The sequence below is a fragment of the Bubalus bubalis genome, chromosome 6 (assembly GCF_019923935.1).
Source record: "Bubalus bubalis isolate 160015118507 breed Murrah chromosome 6, NDDB_SH_1, whole genome shotgun sequence".
Classification (NCBI taxonomy): Eukaryota; Metazoa; Chordata; class Mammalia; order Artiodactyla; family Bovidae; genus Bubalus; species Bubalus bubalis.
Genome location: NC_059162.1, coordinates 111,594,851 through 111,612,544, shown reverse-complemented (window position 1 = coordinate 111,612,544; position 17,694 = coordinate 111,594,851). Strand labels below are relative to the sequence as shown.

Sequence of the window (17,694 nt, the reverse complement as noted above, 5' to 3'; positions counted from 1 at the left end):
ACATCCGTTCTCCTCTTCTCTTCTTGGCTCCATCTAGCTCAGAGGTTACCTTCTCTCTGTCTCTGTGTCTCAGGGAGAAGTCAGTGGCCTCTCCAGGCTTCACTTGGAGCTCTGCTGAAACCCTCATTACATGGCCCCATCAGATCTGGTTCTAGCAATTTGCCGCATGGGCTCCTATGTCTGCATCCTGCGGCAGACACAGAGCCAGGCACACAGAAGGTTTCCTAAGAGTTTGATGACTGAGCGGATGAATGACCCACTGTTAGCAGAATTTGTGCTTTGAATTCATTTCTGGAAAAAGGAAGGGGTGACACTTGAAGCCTGGTAAGGTGAGGGGGTGTCGCACGTGTGTTCACACTCACTTTTCAGTTTAGGCTCACTATTGATTGAACTCAGGAGCTTGGCCTTGTGAGTACTCAGCCCCCGGGATCCTGAGATTCATGCTGAGAACCCCAGAGGCCTAAACTTGGAAATGAGGCCGCTAAGGGTCCGGCAGCAGTTCAGAGGCCGACAAGAAGAGAGCAAATAAGTCGGAGCTTGGACCACGGGGTGCCTGAGGCACTGGCCCGGGACTGTGGATCAGTCACAGGCAAAAACTCAATGTGTTCATGTGAAAATCAGAAGCTTCAGCTTGTTAACATAAAAAGCCTCCAGCATCTCAGTAAATGCCAATTGTTCTCAAATGGAAATGTTTCTTGGGCAGACAACTGAGACTCAGCACGGGCCTTCTAGAGAGCAGAAAATCTTCCAATCTCGCAGTCACCAGGGTGGACTTGAGAGAGGCAGTGGGAGGGGCAGCAGGGCCAGGCTAGGGTCTGGCTGCAGGGAGGGACAGTCACTTGAGGATTATCATAAGGTCAGAGCAGCAGCAAGGGGGACACATGTGAAAGGAGCCAGAGCCGCCAGCTCGCTCTTGTTGCTCGAGGGTTTCCAATAGAACAGGGGTCAAGGTGATGGATAGGGTAGGAAGCTTCAAGTTCCCATTTTAAGAGTGCCTGCCAAGTGTCAGACATTTTACCAGGAGCTCCTTTAACTTCTAGTCGCCTTGTGGGGTTAAAATGACTGCTCCCTCTTCAGATGAGGAACGCAACAGCGAAGGGGGTCACCTTCCCTCCAGGGTAGCCCCTCACCCCTTGTGATCAGTGGCCACTGGGGGCATTTAAGAAAGGCTCTTCTCACTGTCATTCCTTGTAGGCTTAAAAAAAGAAAACCAAAAACAAAACAACCAAGGAAACAATGAGAAGGACTGGAAATATTCCTCACCTGGAGACAGAGGGTTTGAAGACACAATCTCAGTGCTCTTCCAGAACAGGAAGGAATTTTATAGAACCTCAACTCTTGGGTTTTAGGTAGAGGAACTTATTCTAACCTGCTTAGGTACATGCCTGCTACAAATAGATCAAAGAGGGACTGCTCTAGGTGAAGTTGGGGTGGAAATTCCACCTGCTCAGCCCTTTGCAAAACAGCTGCTGGGAGAACCCCATGGTCTCCAAGGAACCCACTTGGAAAGCCCATTCTTTTGACCCACTTCTCTTCTGTTACATGCATGGGAGGACTCATGCCTTAAGATGGGATTGGTGACCTCAGCCTCTACTTTGCCTGGAAGCTTTTATATCTTTTTCTCTAGCCAAGATCCTTCTTCTCTGAGCTACAGATTGACAGAAGAGACAATTGTCTATCAGATCATCTCCCAAACCCTGGCATCCACACTACCTCAGAATCAATGCATCCCAAGCAAACTCCATCCCCCATCTGCCTCTGCCAGGGACCATCTTGGTTAATATTGTCATTTATTTTACTCACTTACTCAAGCTAAAAACCTAAGATTTATCTCTGACTCATTCATCTTCTTTCCCCCATCCCCTCTCACTCCCAAACCTGACGCGTACTGAGTCCAGGGTGGTCGATCACAGAAGGATCTCTTCTGGTCTATCTCCCCTTCTCCATCTCCTACTGTTTTTGCCTAACTCTGGATCTTTACTGTCATCATTTAAAATAATTTTTTTTTTTGGCCATGCCATGAGGCACGCAGGATCTTAGTTCCCCTTTCAGGGTCTGAACTTGTTCCCCCTGCATTGGGAGTGCAGAGTCTTCACCACTGGACCACCAGGTAAGTCCTTGTCAACTTCTCATCCTCCAAAAATGCGTATCTGTCTCCCATTATTTTCATTCTAGAGCAAAGATTTTTCAAAAATGAAAATGTGATCATGTCTCCGCTCTTGTTAAAACTTCTGATCAACCTCTCACCACTGAATCCGCCTGCCAATGCAGGAGATGCAAGAGAAGCGGGTTTGATCCCTGGGCCTGGAAGATACCCTGGAGAAGGAAACGGCAACCCACTCCAGTATTCTTGTCTGGAAAATCCCATGGATGGAGGAGCCTGGCGGGCTACAGTCCATGGGTTCGCACAGAGTTGTACACAACTGAGCGCTGAGCATAAGCACAAGCCCCACTCTGGGATGAAGCCCAGCTTTACGGCAGCTTTTAATGACATGATGTGACTGCCTACCTCACTTTCCAGCCTCATAACTCTGGCTGCCCATCGCAGCTCGTGACTGCAGACTTCACTCTAGGTCAGCAAATGTTTTCTGTAAAATGCCTCATCTCAGTTGCAAACTACCTGACTCCGGTAGCACTCAAGCAGTCATAGAAAATTTGTCTATTAATGAGTGTAGCTGAGTTCCAATAACCTTTCATTTATCGACGCTAAAATTTGAATTTCATATAATTTTCATGTGTTATGAAATGCTCTTCAACTATTTATTTTTTTTCTTCAACTATTTAAAAATGTGAGAACTCCCCTGGTGGTCCAGTGGTTAAGACTCCATGTTTCCAATACAGGGAGTGTGGGTTTGATCGCTGGGTCAGGGAACTAGGATCCTGTGTGCCACATGGTACGGCCAGATTAAAAAAAAAAAATTAAAATAAAAAGAAGTATAAAACCCACTTTTCCCTTGAAGACCACATGAAAGCAAGCAGAGAGCTGAGCCTGGCCTGCAGGCTGTAGTTCGCTGACCTGTGCTATAGACACACACAGGTATCTATGGTTCCGTAGACTTAGCACTTTCACGTTGTCTTGCTTGAGCTCTACCTGGAAGGCTTCTTCCCATTGTCTGTCTGGCCTCTTTTTGAGACTCACCCTGAAGTCTGGCTTTTCTTAAGTGTCTCCAACAACATGAATTGCTCCTTTATCCACTCCCAGAACCTTTCATCAGGCCTCGATTATAGCCCTTCTCTTACGGCACAGAAGTGACAGACTCGTGTCTGCTCCTCTCTTTTACTTGCTCTCTTTGACAGCAGAGACTGGTCTGGTCATGTGGGTCTTTTGGGTAATGTCACAAGGGGACACATTTCTCAAAAATGAAATACAACTGCCCACCTTCCGACAGTCAGCTCCAGGCAGCAACAGCCTAGAACTCAGATCCTCTGCTACCACATGGTTTTGGTCAGAATTGTTTGTGGCCATGAACAGCCCTAAATTCTAATGGGATTGAGACAAGAAGGAAATGCGCTGTATTGTACGTTCAGTTCAGCCGCTCAGTCATATCTGACTCTTTGCGACCCCAAACTGCAGCATACCAGGCCTCCCTGTCCATCACCAACTCCCAGAGTTCACACAAACTCATGTCCATTGAGTCGGTGACGCCATCCAGCCATCTCATCCTCTGTCGTCCCCTTCTCCTCCTGCCCCCAATCCCTCCCAGCATCAGAGTCTTTTCCAATGAGTCAACTCTTCGCATGAGGTGGCCAAAGTACTGGAGTTTCAGCTTTAGCATCATTCCTTCCAATGAACACCCAGGACTGATCTCCTTCAGAATGGACTGGTTGGACCTCCTTGCAGTCCAAGGGACTCTCAAGAGTCTTCTCCAACACCACAGTTCAAAAGCATCAATTCTTCAGTTACATTTATTTATTTTAATTTTCTTGTTTGTTTCTCTGGGACAAAACCTCCACTGATAACAGGAGTTGGGAATTACTGGCTCAGAAGTGCCTTCCATCCTTTGAGATTCCAAGGCCATAAAGCCAAGCACGGGTGAAGCTGGTCCCTTGAGGATGACTCCCTAGGCCCATTCTCCTCTGCTCTGTCCTGTGACCCGGAGCCAGGCCTCTGTGGACAGCTAGAGAACAAGGAAGCCTGCCAGTCCAACTGGCCCACCTCCTAGGGCATAGAGCAGAACAGGGCAGGCCCTTTGTTCCTTTGTTCCTGGTTTCCTGTTGGGTTGGCAGATGGGAAGCACAGCAGATGTGCTGGAGAGAAGGGCAAGATCTGGTTAGTGATTCCTGGGGTCCCCTCCTGCACTGGTTACAGATTCCCAGCACCCCTTCCTGCCCTAGAGGTTGGCAGGGGTCAGCCTCCTCAGTTCTGCCAGGCAGCCCCTCTTCAATGGCTCCAGCTCCTGCTCCCCCTTCCCTGGCCCTTCCCCTAGTGTGGTAAAGGCCTCTCGGCTGCTTATTCCCTGGGACCTCATCATTGCTCTGGGTTCCTTTAATCTCACCCTCCTCTTTGTAATTGGACCCATCACTAAACCTTCTTCAGGTACAGCCACGCAGGAAGAATGCTCCTGTTTCCTCCTAGACCCCTACACCTCCTAGACCTCCTAGACCCCTCCTAGACCGAAACCTGCCTCTGCTATTCTCTGGGACTGAATTTACAAGCAGCAAAACTTAGAATGTTCTTTAGTGGTTCCAAAGTTTTTGTCCCTTTAGAGCAGTGGTTCTCAACTGGGGGTGATTTTGTGCCCGGGGGACATTTGGCAGAGCCTGGAGACTTTATGGTTGTCATAACTGTGTGTGTGTGTGTGTGTGTGCGTGTGTGTATATACACACATGTGTGGGTGCTGCTGGCATCTGGCATCTTGTGGGTAGAGGCCAGGGATGCTGCTAAACTGCCTGCGGTGCCCGAGGCAGCCCCCTACCGGAGGGAATTATGCCGGCGACAGCGTCAGCGGTGCGGAGGCTGAGAAACCCTGCTTTATAAAGTTGTCAATTAAGTCTCCAAATGATTGCTGTAGACCCTTGCACTATGTACGCACAGTCTGGAAAACACTAGAGAAAGTTCCCAGGGGAGAATCATGTATTAACACAAGTGGCACACAGCACAGTCTATTAGCATGCCAGATCCAGATGAGCTTGGCTGGCGTTCAGACCTGGGCTGCAACATGCTACGGCTGAGACCCAGGGCTTATTCCCACCACGGGACCCTCTCTGCAGCTCTCAGTCCTCATCTCTAAGATGGCCTAGTAGTAGTACCTGCTTCACACAGCTGCTGTTAGAACTGAATATCTATGAAATGCCAAGTCCTTGAAACACCAGCGTGCAAATCCTGTTCTGGGCTGTGCTGTGGGAGGATAAGGGAGGACAGAGAGGACAAGAAAGAGCCTACTTGTGAGAAGTTCGTAACTAACACCATTTTTCAGATTGTGGGTTGTTCCTTGCTACAGACTTGTGAAATCGATTTAAAAGTTGCAACTAATACTAAAAATTGGAAAAGAAATTTTCAGGGTGCATCATACTTACTAAGGGTACATAGCACTTGGTGACATTTTCCTTTTAGGTTTACAGATACATACGTGTGTCCAGGTTGTAATGGAAAAAATGTATTTTTTTTTTTTATGGTGGAATGAGATTAACAGAACAAAGTTTAAAAGCTACCAGTCAAATAAGAAAAGTGAGGCAACCACAGTCCCATAGGAGAAGGCCTTGTGATTTTGCAGAAAAACTCATATAGGTCTGTGAATGAATTTGAGCTTCATCACTGATATGCTGTAAACGCAGAAACATCACGTTGCTGACAAAGGTCTGCATAGTCAAAGCTATGGTTTTTTCAATAGGCATGTACGGATGAGGGAGTTGGACCATCATGAAGGCTGAGTGCCCAAGAACTGATGCTTTTGAACTGTGGTGCTGGAGAAGACTCTTGAGAGTCCCTTGAACAGCAAGGAGATCAAGCCAGTCAATCCTAAAGGAAGTCAACCCTGAATATTCATTGGAAGGACTGATGCTGAAGCTGAAGCTCCAATACTTTGGCCACCCGATGCGAAAGGCTGACTCATGGCAAAAGACCCTGATGCTGGGGAAGACTGAGGGCAGGAAGAGAAGGGGATGGATGACAGAGGATGAGATGGTTGGATGGCATCATTGACTCAATGGCCATGAGTTTGAGTAGGCTCCGGGAGTTGGTGAAGGACAGGGAAGCCTGGCATGCTGCAGGCCATGGGGTCACAAAGAGTCAGAGACGACTGAGCGACTGAACAACAACAACTCATAGTCTGTGTGATCTGTGCGTGTTTGGTGAGGTACACAAGCTCTCTGAGCCTCAGCTCCCTTCTGAGATACGGGAATTAAAAAATACATCCACCACTGCACTGAGGAGAGGATTAAACCTCATACAGGGCCTGGTGCATGGCAGGCACGCAATGGATGCGTGATCCTGACCTTCTCGAGACTTCCTGATTGGTGTTCTCATTGCCTGTTGTCTGGCAGCAAACCCTAATCTATGACCACGGCACATGGGCCCTCAGAAACTTGACTTATATAAGAAACACCTGGAACCTCTTTAATCAGACAAAACAACGACGTTTATTTCTGCTTCTCTGTTTTGGAAAACATGACAGGAAGAGCCAAAGAGGTGCTTCACTCCCACAAAGACCCAACCTCAGGTGCAGAAAAAAAAAATGTCTTGAAGAAAGTCCTCAGAGCCAGGGTTTGTGAAGCTTGTCAAAGTTGGTTTCCTGTTCGTTTTTTAAAAATAATTTCAAGGGAGTCCTGCTACCCAAGGCTAAGGATGAAGCTGTGCATAAAAGATTCAGATTCTAGAGGTCATGTTTCTGCTCCCAATGCTGCTTTTATCCCAGTTCCCAGCCTGAAAGCCTGGCCCTGGGGGCCCCCGTATTGCTGGTGCCACGTCTTGGGGGGAGGCAGGGTGCTCAGTGTTCAGGCTGAAGCCTCAGAGCCTCCGAGGTGGGGCATGGAAAGACAGGCTGCCCTGCTCCTCCCCAGGAGTTGGGGCCCTCTCCTAACGGTGGTGTGGCCTTGAGCACAGCACCCTCTTCCGTCAGGCCTGTGTCCTATGCACGCTGATTGATACACATACTCTCTCACTCCCAATACAGCCCACTCTTTATTCCCCAGGGCCTCTTACAGAGCCTCTGCTTAATAGGTGGGCAATATAAATTCACCCTGAATCTATCAGAACCAACTTCCATTTGTAATTGGTGATTTTTGTTGTTTAGTCACTACGTTGTGTCCGACTCTCTTGGGACCCCTTGGGCTGTAGCCCACCAGGCTCCTCTGTCCATGGGATTTCCCAGGCAAGAATACTGGAGTGGCTTGCCATTTCCGCCTTCAGGGGATCTTCCCGACCCAGGGATAGAACCTGCAACTCCTACATTGGCAGGCAGATTCCTTACCACTGAACCACCAGTGTGCGTGCATGCCAAGCTGTTTCAGTAGTATCCCACTCTTTGCGACCCTGTGGACTGTAGTCTTCCAGGTTTCTCTGTCCTTGAGATTAGCCAGGCAAGAATACTGGAGTGGGTTGCCATGCCCTCCTCCAGGGGATCTTCCCTATCCAGGGATGGAACTCGAGTCTGGGAAGCCCATAACTGGTGATAGCAATGGGTTAATGAGCAAGTTTGAAACCAATCCTTACTGTTTGTCTCCATGGATAAATTCTCTGTACTTGGGACAAACTCAAGGTTGAAAAGGAAGGTTGTCATCTACACCTACCATCTACCGGACTTTGGGATCTCCTCCAGGTGTGGAGGACTCCCCGCCTTAGGATTAATGCACTCCTTTTCATGGGCAGCTCTCCTCTTGGAGTTAGGAAATTCATCACGGATGGAGCAGAAATCTGCTGACCTGCAGTTTCCACCTGCCATTTTGGGTCTGATCTCTTGCCCCCAGAGAGCTTGTCCCAGATTTGTGCATCTAAGCTGGAGAGCTCCCTAAAGTCTCACCTGTCGTTTGTCAAACATTTGTGTTCTACACGAAATGAATGAGAGGTCAGATATGGGCAGCTCTCCTACTTTACCCTGGGGTAGGCTAAACTCTGCCAGTAGGAGGGTGGGCTCTGGATTCGAGGGGCAGGAGTTCAGATAGCCTTGGGAAACTGGCTTAATTTCCCTGAGCCTCAGCTCCCTTGTCCATCAAATGGAGATGGTGACAGTCTTTGCTTCACAGGGTAATGACAAAGATTAAGTGAGACGATGCTGACCAAGCACCAAGCACAGTGCCTGGCTCTCAGGAGGCCCCTGGTATAAACTATTAAGATTCCACTGGTCTGAAGAGGGGCAGCTCAGGGCACACAATTCTACGCCATTTGAGAAGTGTCCTCCCTTGGGCAACAGACCACAGCAGATGCAGAGATACTGAAACGCAGACCTCTGGGTCTGCAAATAAGAGCAGGACAACAGGGGCAAGTACACCCAGTTTGAGGACATCTCTGCCGCCCGGCCCTACCTACCTTGGTACTGGGCGCTGAAGCCACGCTGGCGGTGGTTGCCATCCGATGTGAAGTGCAGCCGTAGCCAGTTCTTGCTGCTGATGACGGGGGCTGGGAGGCTGGCTCCAGTGAACCTGTGGGGACAGCAAGTAGGGGAGGGGGAGGTGAGGGACCACAGCGGGTTGAGACTGGGCACCCGGGAGTCTCTCCACTGCCCACATGTGCTGGGGCCTCTGCCCCGGCAGAAGGGAGGGCCACGCCGCCCCAGCCGCCCTCCAGCAAGGAGCCTGAGACCTGGGTGGCTTGAGCTGGCTCCTCCCGGGGTTCTTTCCACTGCTGAGAGGCTGAGCACATCTGCTTTGTTGCTTAGTCATGTCTGACTCTTTGGGACCCCACAGACTGTAGCCCACCAGGCCCCTCTGTCCTTGGGATTTCCCAGGCAAGAATACTGGAGTGGGTAACCATTCCCTTCTCCAGGGGATCTTCCCAAGCCAGGGATCAAATCCGGTCTCCTGCATTGCAGGCAGATCCTTTACCACCTGAGCCACCAGGGAGATGCTGAGAGGAGGGGGCCATGCTTCAGGGCAGGAGCAGAGGACTATTTCTCCCAGGGAGGTCTGGCCACCCTGGAGAGAGACCCAGCCCTCCAAGCAGAGGCCCACCGCCCCCCTGTCCAGCAGATGCCCACACACCCACCTCCAGCAGAGCTCCAGATGCCCCACAAAGATCCAGCCCCGGACAGAGGACCAGCCCCAGCTCTCCAGCAAAGGTTCAGCCCCTGTCCTCACCATCCCCCTTGCACTCAGGGGCAGAGGTTCAGCCACCCCAAGCAAGCCCCTCAGGGCCTCAGAGAAGTCAGGAGAAAGGGTGAGGGCAGCCACTGTGTGCAGCACGCCCTTCCCAGGGGTGAGGGCCCATTTTGGGGTCACTCACTAGGCCCTGGGTCTCCTCTGCCTCCTGCCCCATCCCTGCTGGCTCCACAAGAGGCCTCCCCCCTGCCCCTCACTACCCCTCCTGCTTCCAGGCTGCCTCTCCTCCCTTAACTTAGCCTCCTCCGAGTTCTAGCCAGTCCGGCTCAGTGGGTCGACACCAGCATATGCCCCCCTGCCGCTGGTCGCTGTCCTAGCCTTCTGACCAGCTGCATCCTGGGCCAGCTTTCACATCAATCAGATCTTTCCTTCTAGAGTCACTCAGAGCTCAAGAACCTTCTGTGGCTCCCCAGTGTCCACACAAGACTGGCCTTCCAAACTTCCTATCCTGTCTCCTTCTTGAAAGGGCCTCTGCTCACCACGGGAGGGTCCTCTCCCCTCACCACACTCAGGCTAAGCCCCCAATGCCACTCCTCTCTCTGCTCATCCCCCCCGCCGCCCTGCACCCTAGGAGCACCCCCTTCTCTCCTGGACCCCACAGCCTCCAGCAGCCAAGAACCGGTATCTTCCTGCTCCTCCTCTTTGTGTCTGAATCAGAGACCAAACCTCCTGATGCATCCCCTTTGGTACCATCCATCATGCCCTGCCTGGACACCCTGATCACACCTAAGCATTCCAAGCTTTCTCCTTTCCCGTGTCTTTGCTCTTTCATTATTATTATTTATTTGGCTGTGTCGCGTCTCAGCTGAAGCATGCAAGACCTTCACTGAGTCATATGGGAACTTTCCTTGTGGCATGTGTGGGTTTAGAGTTGCCCCGAGGCATGCGGGATCTTAGTTCCCCGACCAAGGAGGAACCCACGTCCCCTGCACTGGAAGGTGGATTCTTAACCACTGGACCAGCAGGGAATTCCCATGCCTTTGCCTTTTCTGCCTGAAATATACCCATGAGTAACCCTCTCCCCTGCACCCGCCGTGTCACCTGAGACGACTTTGCTGCTGCTGCTGCTGCTGCTAAGTCGCTTCAGTCCTGTCCAACTCTGTGCGACCCCATAGACGGCAGCCCACCAGGCTCCCCTGTCCCTGGAATTCTCTAGGCAAGAATACTGGAGTGGGTTGCCATTTCTTTCTCCAATTCATGAAAGTGAAAAGTCAAAGTGAAGTTGTTCAGTCGTATCCGACTCTTTGGGACACCTGCAAATACCACATCCCCATCCAGGAAGGTCTTTCCTACTCTCCTGGGCTCTGAAACCACACAGATTTGGGTTCAGATCCAGGCTTCACCATTTCCAATCAGTGTGGCCAGTGACTCCATCTTTCTGAAGATGGAATGATAACACCAGCCTGGAGAGTCCATGGGAATAAGTGAGGGGACTTCCGGGAACAGGACCTAGCCCAGTATCTGGCATGTATTAACTCAATAAACATAATTCCCTTTTCCTTCCTCTGTGATGCCACAGAAAGTTACTCAGATTGTAATTCATTCATCCAGGTGTGTGTCTCCCTAGGATGATGCTTCCAAGAGGGTAGTGCAGACAGGTGGGTGGGTGGGTAGAGCGGGGGAAGCTGGGGTTCTGGAGGGATCGGCTGTGTTATCTTGTGAAAATTACTTACATTCTCTGTGACTTTATCTGTAAAATGAGGATAATAATCCCTCCCTGAAAGGGTTGTGAAGACTGAATGAGATAATACACGAAAAAGACTTTAGCACCGTCTCTAGCAAATAGAAAGCTCTCGGTAAGTGGCAGCTGCTGTTTATTCTCCATCATCTTTGTTCTTCGTCTTTGTTCTGAGCACCTAACACAATGCCTGACACGAGCAGGTGTGTCAGGATTCCAGCAGAAAACAGGTGGCTCAGTCATCTGAGAATAATTCTGGGTGAATGAATGTGCTCTTCACCATCAAGGATGGGGCAGGATTCTGAGGCTGGTAACAAGGGTATGGCTAACCCCTCACAGACCTGGACAGAAATGGTGAGCCCTGAAGCTTAGAAAGGACCCAGATCTTTGGTCAGCTGGGACTACAGCCAATTTGCACAGATTCCCACCAGGACGGAGCAAGGAATGAACCGGAATTCACTCTCCTGCCTCCCCTCCTCCCATCTACTGCTGATGCTTCTGTTGATCTAGCCCAGTTGGAAGCCTGAGGGCAAGGAAGAATACTGGTGTAGTCTGACAAGTAAGTCTTCCTAAGCATGGAACAGGGTAGAAAAGGGAGGGGAGATGATCTGGAGGTATGAAAGGGAGACAGCTCCAGCATAGTGGGTCTCCATAAATGCGTGTTAGACAAAGGAACTAACCAAGGAGCCTCTCACCCTGAAAAACTGAGTTTTTACTATAATGAAAATGCTGACACACACCAAACTCCAGGAATATCACCCATACTGCTATAGTAAGAGCTATAATGGAAACCAATTACTGTATATTTTACCAGATCCCATTTAAAATAGTTTATTACAGGCAGAGTCATTTTAAGTTTTCTAAGGAGCCGCAAAAAGTATTGTGGGTATTTTCTTCCTCAGGCCAAATTCAATTCTATCTCAATGACAAAGCTTGCAGGCTATTTACATAAGGAAGTAGAAATAGGGGGAATTTACCTGAATAATTCAGAACCAAAGGCTGTTTATTGCAAAATGGAATGAGGGGAGAGTGCTGGGGTCCCAAGAGCAGGATGAGAGTAATGATCTGGGTTGTAACTGGAATTCAGGAAGTCAGCGACTCTTCTCCAGCCCTGGGATCAACTTTAACCCCCAACTGTACAGACAGGAGGAGCCTGAAGGGACATCACCCCCTCCCACACCTTCACCTGCTCCCAGGAATCTTATAACTGTTCATTCTCAAGGCTTCAACTCGGGGCCCTGTGCATCTTTACTCTGTTGCTGCTCCTGTCTCCTAGGACGTACATGCACATTTGAGAGTTTTCTTGGTATCTATCAGACAATTAGGGACTTAAATGCTGGAATTATCACATTAAACTTTGCCATTGCGATGATGTTATGCCTTACTCAAAACTCTAATAAAAAACAACTACTAACACCTACCACATGAAAGATGCTCAAAAGCATTATGCTGAATGATAGAAGAGTATATACTGTGTGATTCTGTTTCTATGAAACTCTAGAAAAGATGAAATCAACAGTGAGTGGGTGCCTGAGTTGGAAGGAATACAGGGAACATTCTGGGGTGCTGGAAATGGTCTTATATATAAGATGGTCTTATCTTATATAATAAGACATGGTCTTATCTTATAATAATAAGATGGTGGATATACGGCGTGCACAAATTTGTCAAAGCCCCCATAACTGTATATTTAAGATGGGTCATTTTTTAATTGCATCCTGTAAAACCTGTCTGCAGGTCAAGAAGTAGCAGTTAGAACTGGACATGAAACAACGGATTGGTTCCAAATTGGCAAAGGAGTATGTCAAGGCTGTATATTGTCACCCTGCTTATTTAACTTATATGCAGAGTACATCATGAGAAGTGCCAGACTGGAGGATGAAGCACAAGCTGGAATCAAGATTGCTGGGAGAAATATCAATGACTTCAGATATGCAGATGACACCACCATCTTGGCAGAAAGCGAAGAGAAACTAAAGAGCCTCTTGATGAAGGTGAAAGTGGACAGTGAAAAAGCTGACTTAAAACTCAACATTCAAAAAATGAAGATCATGGCATCCAGTCCCATCACTTCATGGCAAATAGATGGGGAAACAATGGAAATAGTGTCAGACTTTATTTTCTTGGGCTCCAAAATTACTGCAGATGGTGACTGCAGCCCTGAAATTAAAAGATGCTAGTTCCTTGGAAGACAGCATATGGAAAAGTAGAGATGTTACCAAGCCAAGAAAGGTTCATATAGTCAAAGTTATGGTTTTTCCAGTAGTCATGTATGGATGCAAGAGTTGGACCATAAAGAAGGCTGAGCGTCAAAGAATTGATGTTTTTGAACTGTGGTGTTGGAGAAGAGTCTTGAGAGTCCCTTGGACTGCAAGGAGATCAAACCAGTCAATCCTAAAGGAAATCAACCCTGAATATTCATTGGAAGGACTGATGCTGAAGCTGAAACTCCAATATTTGACCACCTGATGCGAAGAGCCAACTCATTAGAAAAGACCCTGATACTGGGAAAGATTGAAGGCAGGAGAGGAAGGGGGCAATAGAGGATGAGATGGTTGGATGGCATCATTGACTCAATGGACATGGGTTTGAGCAACCTCCAGGAGATGGTGCTGGACAGGGGTAGCTTGGTGTGCTGCAGTCCATGGGGTCATAAAGAGTCAGACATGACTGAGCGACTGGACAACAATTTTTAATATAAATTACACATTTTTTGTTGTTCTTCGATAACCAACTTGTGTCCAACTTGTCGCAACCCCATGGATTGCAGCACGCCAGGCTTCCCTATGCATGTATTAAATTATTCATTAATAGAGTTAATTAGGGCTTCCCTGGTGGCTCAGATGGTAAAGAACCTGCCTGCCAATGCAGGAGGTATAAAAGATGTGGGTTCTTTCCTTGGGTCAGGAAGATCCCCTGGAGAAAGAAATGGCTACCCACTCCAGTATTCTTGCCTGGAGAATTCCATGGACAGAGGATCCTTGTGGGCTACAGTCCATGGGGTCACAAAGAGTTGTACATGACTGAGCAACTCACACTTTCACTGTCAGAGTTAATTAAAATCAAATCTTCAGTGGCTTTAATTCTTAGAGCCAAAGGCTTCACCAGAGTCTCCAAGTCTTAAAAAAGCCAGCGTGCCTTCAGCTCTCCTTTCCTTGTTCCTTATTCCTTATAAAAGCCAGTGCGTCTCCTCTTTTCCTTACTCTTTACACTCTAGCCACAAGGGTCTCCAGGCTGCTCAAAACTGGCCACACCCACTCCTGCCTCAGGGCCTTTGCACATGATCGTTTCTCTGCCTGCTGACTGCCTCTTCTCCCAGACTGCCATCTGGTTCACCCTCTCACTTTCTCAAAGTCTTGTATCAAATGTCACCTTCCCAGTGAAGTCTTCTTGGCCTGCCTTCCTTCTCTGAGTACATCACACAGACAGATGTAGACACACACACACACACACACACACACACACACACAGACACACACACACACACATAGACACACACACACATCATTGTGCACTCAAACAGAAGAGCTTACGTGCACTGCTTTGTTTGTGCCTCTCTACCTTTGTACAGGCGGCACAGTGGTAAAGAACCCACCTGCCAATGCAGGAGATGTGGGCTTGATCCCTGGGCCAGGAAGATCCTCTGGAGAAGGAAATGGTAACCCACTCAAGTATTCTTGCCTGGAAATTCGGGACAGAGGAGCCTGATGGGCTATAGTCCATGGCATGGCAAAGAGTTGGACACGACTGAGTGCACATGCACGTACCCAAGCCTTTGTACCTGCTGCTGTCTATGCCCCTTCCCGTTGCACTGCCTGGCTGCACAGAGACGTTAAGAAACTTGCACAGGTTCACACAGCTAGTAAGCAGCAGAAGTGGGATTCAAACTCATCTCAGATAGAGCCTCTGTACTCAGGGAAGGCAGTGGAACTGTTGAAGCTGAATTCCATTCTGTTCCTTTACTTTCCCTCCCTCCTCCCCCCAGGATCCTCTTTAATTTTGCTCCCTGTTAGAATCATAATTAAAGGAGAGAACACACAAAGAGAGATTCCCCCCTTCAAATCTTTCTGTCCACATTAACTTCACTATGGGGGGCTTGGGGAATTCCAAGTTCACCCAGTAAATTGCTACCATAGTACAACATAAAATGTATTTAAGCAATTATGCTCAACTTTTTTTTTTCTTTTTGGTAAATTGACTTCCGTTAAATGGGGCTTCATTAATGGAATCTGGCTTGGGGAGAATTAAAAAAAAAAAATCACTCCCTCTAATGCATGTAGTTGATTATGGGAAAAGTGGCTTTGAGTTCCTCAGCAGAAAGCTCTAAGTTGTGCTTCTGGTAATAGAGCTCAGAGCAAACTGCGTGGAAAGCATTTCTTAAGAAGCTTCTCATACAGTCCGCATGTGGGGTGCTGAGAGACACGCCCCACAAGACAACAACAGTAATCTGCAAGGAATTGCTGCCTAATTTTAAACTGAGAGGGAGGAAGATGAGGAGGTCTTGGTTTAAATCTCAGCATCCCTGAACACGGACAGCTTCAGGGGAACATTCATTCATTCATTCACTCACCAAGCACATACTGTGTACAAGGCTCCGTGCTTGCCGGAGGGTACCTCTTCCACCACGGCCCCCTAGATACAGAAGTTCCTGCAAAGCCGGTTAACTACAAGGTTTGGCTTCACCCTCTCCTTCTCCGTGCAGCCTCTGTTCCCCGGTCAATAGTCTCTGGCTTCTGTGCTCCCAGTGCACCTTCTGTGGGCTTTATCTCTTACCCAAGCTACATGCACAGCCTGGATCTGATTCAGGCTTGAAGAATCTTTCCAGGCCCTGCATAAACCACCCTTCTATTGCTCAGGCTGAGCAGGGAGAATGTGACATATGGGATGTGCTCACCACCGCACTCCCAAGCCCTCTACCCTTCCCACTCGCTGTCTGCTCCCCTCCCTGGGGGATGGCGAGAACACCACGATGCAACCAGGGAAACCCTTGTAGGAACGTCCTGGCAGCGGCAAAGGGCACCAAGGCCCTTGTTGGAGGCTGCTTCCCACTCCCCGGCCCGAGCTCCCTCTCACCCTTGAAGCAGGCCTTTATTGACTCAGCCCTGACATCCAGTCTCATCACAAATGATTTCCATATTGGTTTTTCTTTAGCCAAAAGCCTAGGACTCTTGCTGTACTGAGAAAAAAAACCTTTTCCCAAGACAAATCCACGATGTTACTTCTTTTCCAGGAACTGGGTGAATGCCTGGGGTGAGTACAAGTCCTTTTGGCTGCTGGAGTCCCCCAGCCTCTAGACTTATCTTTGGACAGAGGCTGCTTGGCTTCCCCAGGCTCCGGGTCCCAGCAGCGCCTGTCCCACCTGCGGGTGCCAAGGCAGTTCTGAGACGCCTGAGCTACCCCGATGAAGGTTCAACTCCTGGCTCCCTAATTATATGTTTGGGGGTCATTTACTGTGCTCTGAACAAACCAAAGCTTCCCCTCCCCCATCACTCCTGCTCCTCAGGGTTTCCTCTTCTGGTGGTCCACACCACACTCCCAGCCACCACACCCTGGCACCATCCCAACTCCTTCCACTCCTTCGCTCCCGTGGCCAACTGTGGCCACGTCTTCTCCCCCTTGTGACTGTATCATTCCTCACCCTCACTACAGAGACAGCCTTCTGATGGGCCCTCTGCCTCCATCCATCTTCCATACTCTGTGAGGGCATCCACTCAAGTCACTGCCTCATGGGAAAGCCAAGGTCCACCAGCTCCAGGACAAGGGTCAGTCGCTCAGTCGTGTCCGACTCTTTGCAATTCCATGGACCTGCCAGGCTCCTCTGTCCATAGAACTCTCCAGGCAAGAATACTGAAGTGGGTTGCCATGCCTTCTCCAGGGGGCCTTCCTAACCTAGGGATCAAACCTGGGTCTTCTGCCCTGTGGGCAGATTCTTTACTGTTTGAGCCACCAGGGAAGCCTGGCTCCAGGAGCCTAATCTTTTTTATGTCTTCCTTCTCCCTTTTGTGACACCAACTTTGAGCTCCAGACACTTTCCAGTCTCCATGTCTTTGCATATGCTGTTCCCTCTGCCTAGAATGCTGTTCCCTGCTGCCCCATCTGACTACCTGGGAAAATATCACTGATCTCATAAACCTGACCAAATGCCTCCTTTGCTCTCCTCCCCCTCTCCCTGCCCCCATGGGAGCAGCAGTGCCCTGCGCGTTTCCCTCTGCACCTGGGACATGCCCCGCTGTTGTTCTGAGCACAGCAAATAGTAATCATCTTCTGACTCGATGACCACCTTGCTCACTCAAAGGCGAGCTCCACAAGCACCAGAGCAGAATTTTCTGTCTCCGTGTGTTTAGCAGTGCAGCAGAGTGCCTAGCACACAGAGCAAATCGGTCCCCGAGAACCGGGTTGATAAGCGACACTGAGCTGTCTCTTTTGTCAGTGGAGTTTCACGGGGTCACAAGCACGCTCATTCATTTACATATTGTCTGCTTTCATGTTACAAAGGCAGTGCTGAGTTGTTGTGACAGCAACTAGAACCCACAATGCCAAAAATATCTATCTTGCCCTTTACAGAGTTTATGGACATTGACTGTAGAAGCCTTGCCAATGATGCAGTTGGTTTGTGAAAAATAATTTCTAAGTGCATGCTAAGTGGCTTCAGTCGTGTCCAATTCTCTGCGACCCCGTGGACTGTAGCCCATCAGGCTCCTCTGTCCATGGGATTCTCCAGGCAAGAACACTGGAGTGGGTTGTCATGCCCTCCTCCAGGGGAT

At 49.2% G+C, this 17,694-nt stretch overlaps 1 protein-coding gene across 2 annotated transcripts in view; it reads right to left on the bottom strand.

Moving 5' to 3' along the window:
* CSMD2 (CUB and Sushi multiple domains 2) overlaps positions 1-17,694 on the bottom strand; it is a 693,817-nt gene that overhangs the window by 339,760 nt on the left and 336,363 nt on the right. For both annotated transcript variants that reach the window (XM_044945284.2, XM_044945283.2), the window contains one exon: positions 8,465-8,577. In XM_044945284.2, the coding sequence (XP_044801219.2) occupies positions 8,465-8,577 (113 nt within the window). The remainder of the gene's footprint in view (positions 1-8,464; positions 8,578-17,694) is intronic.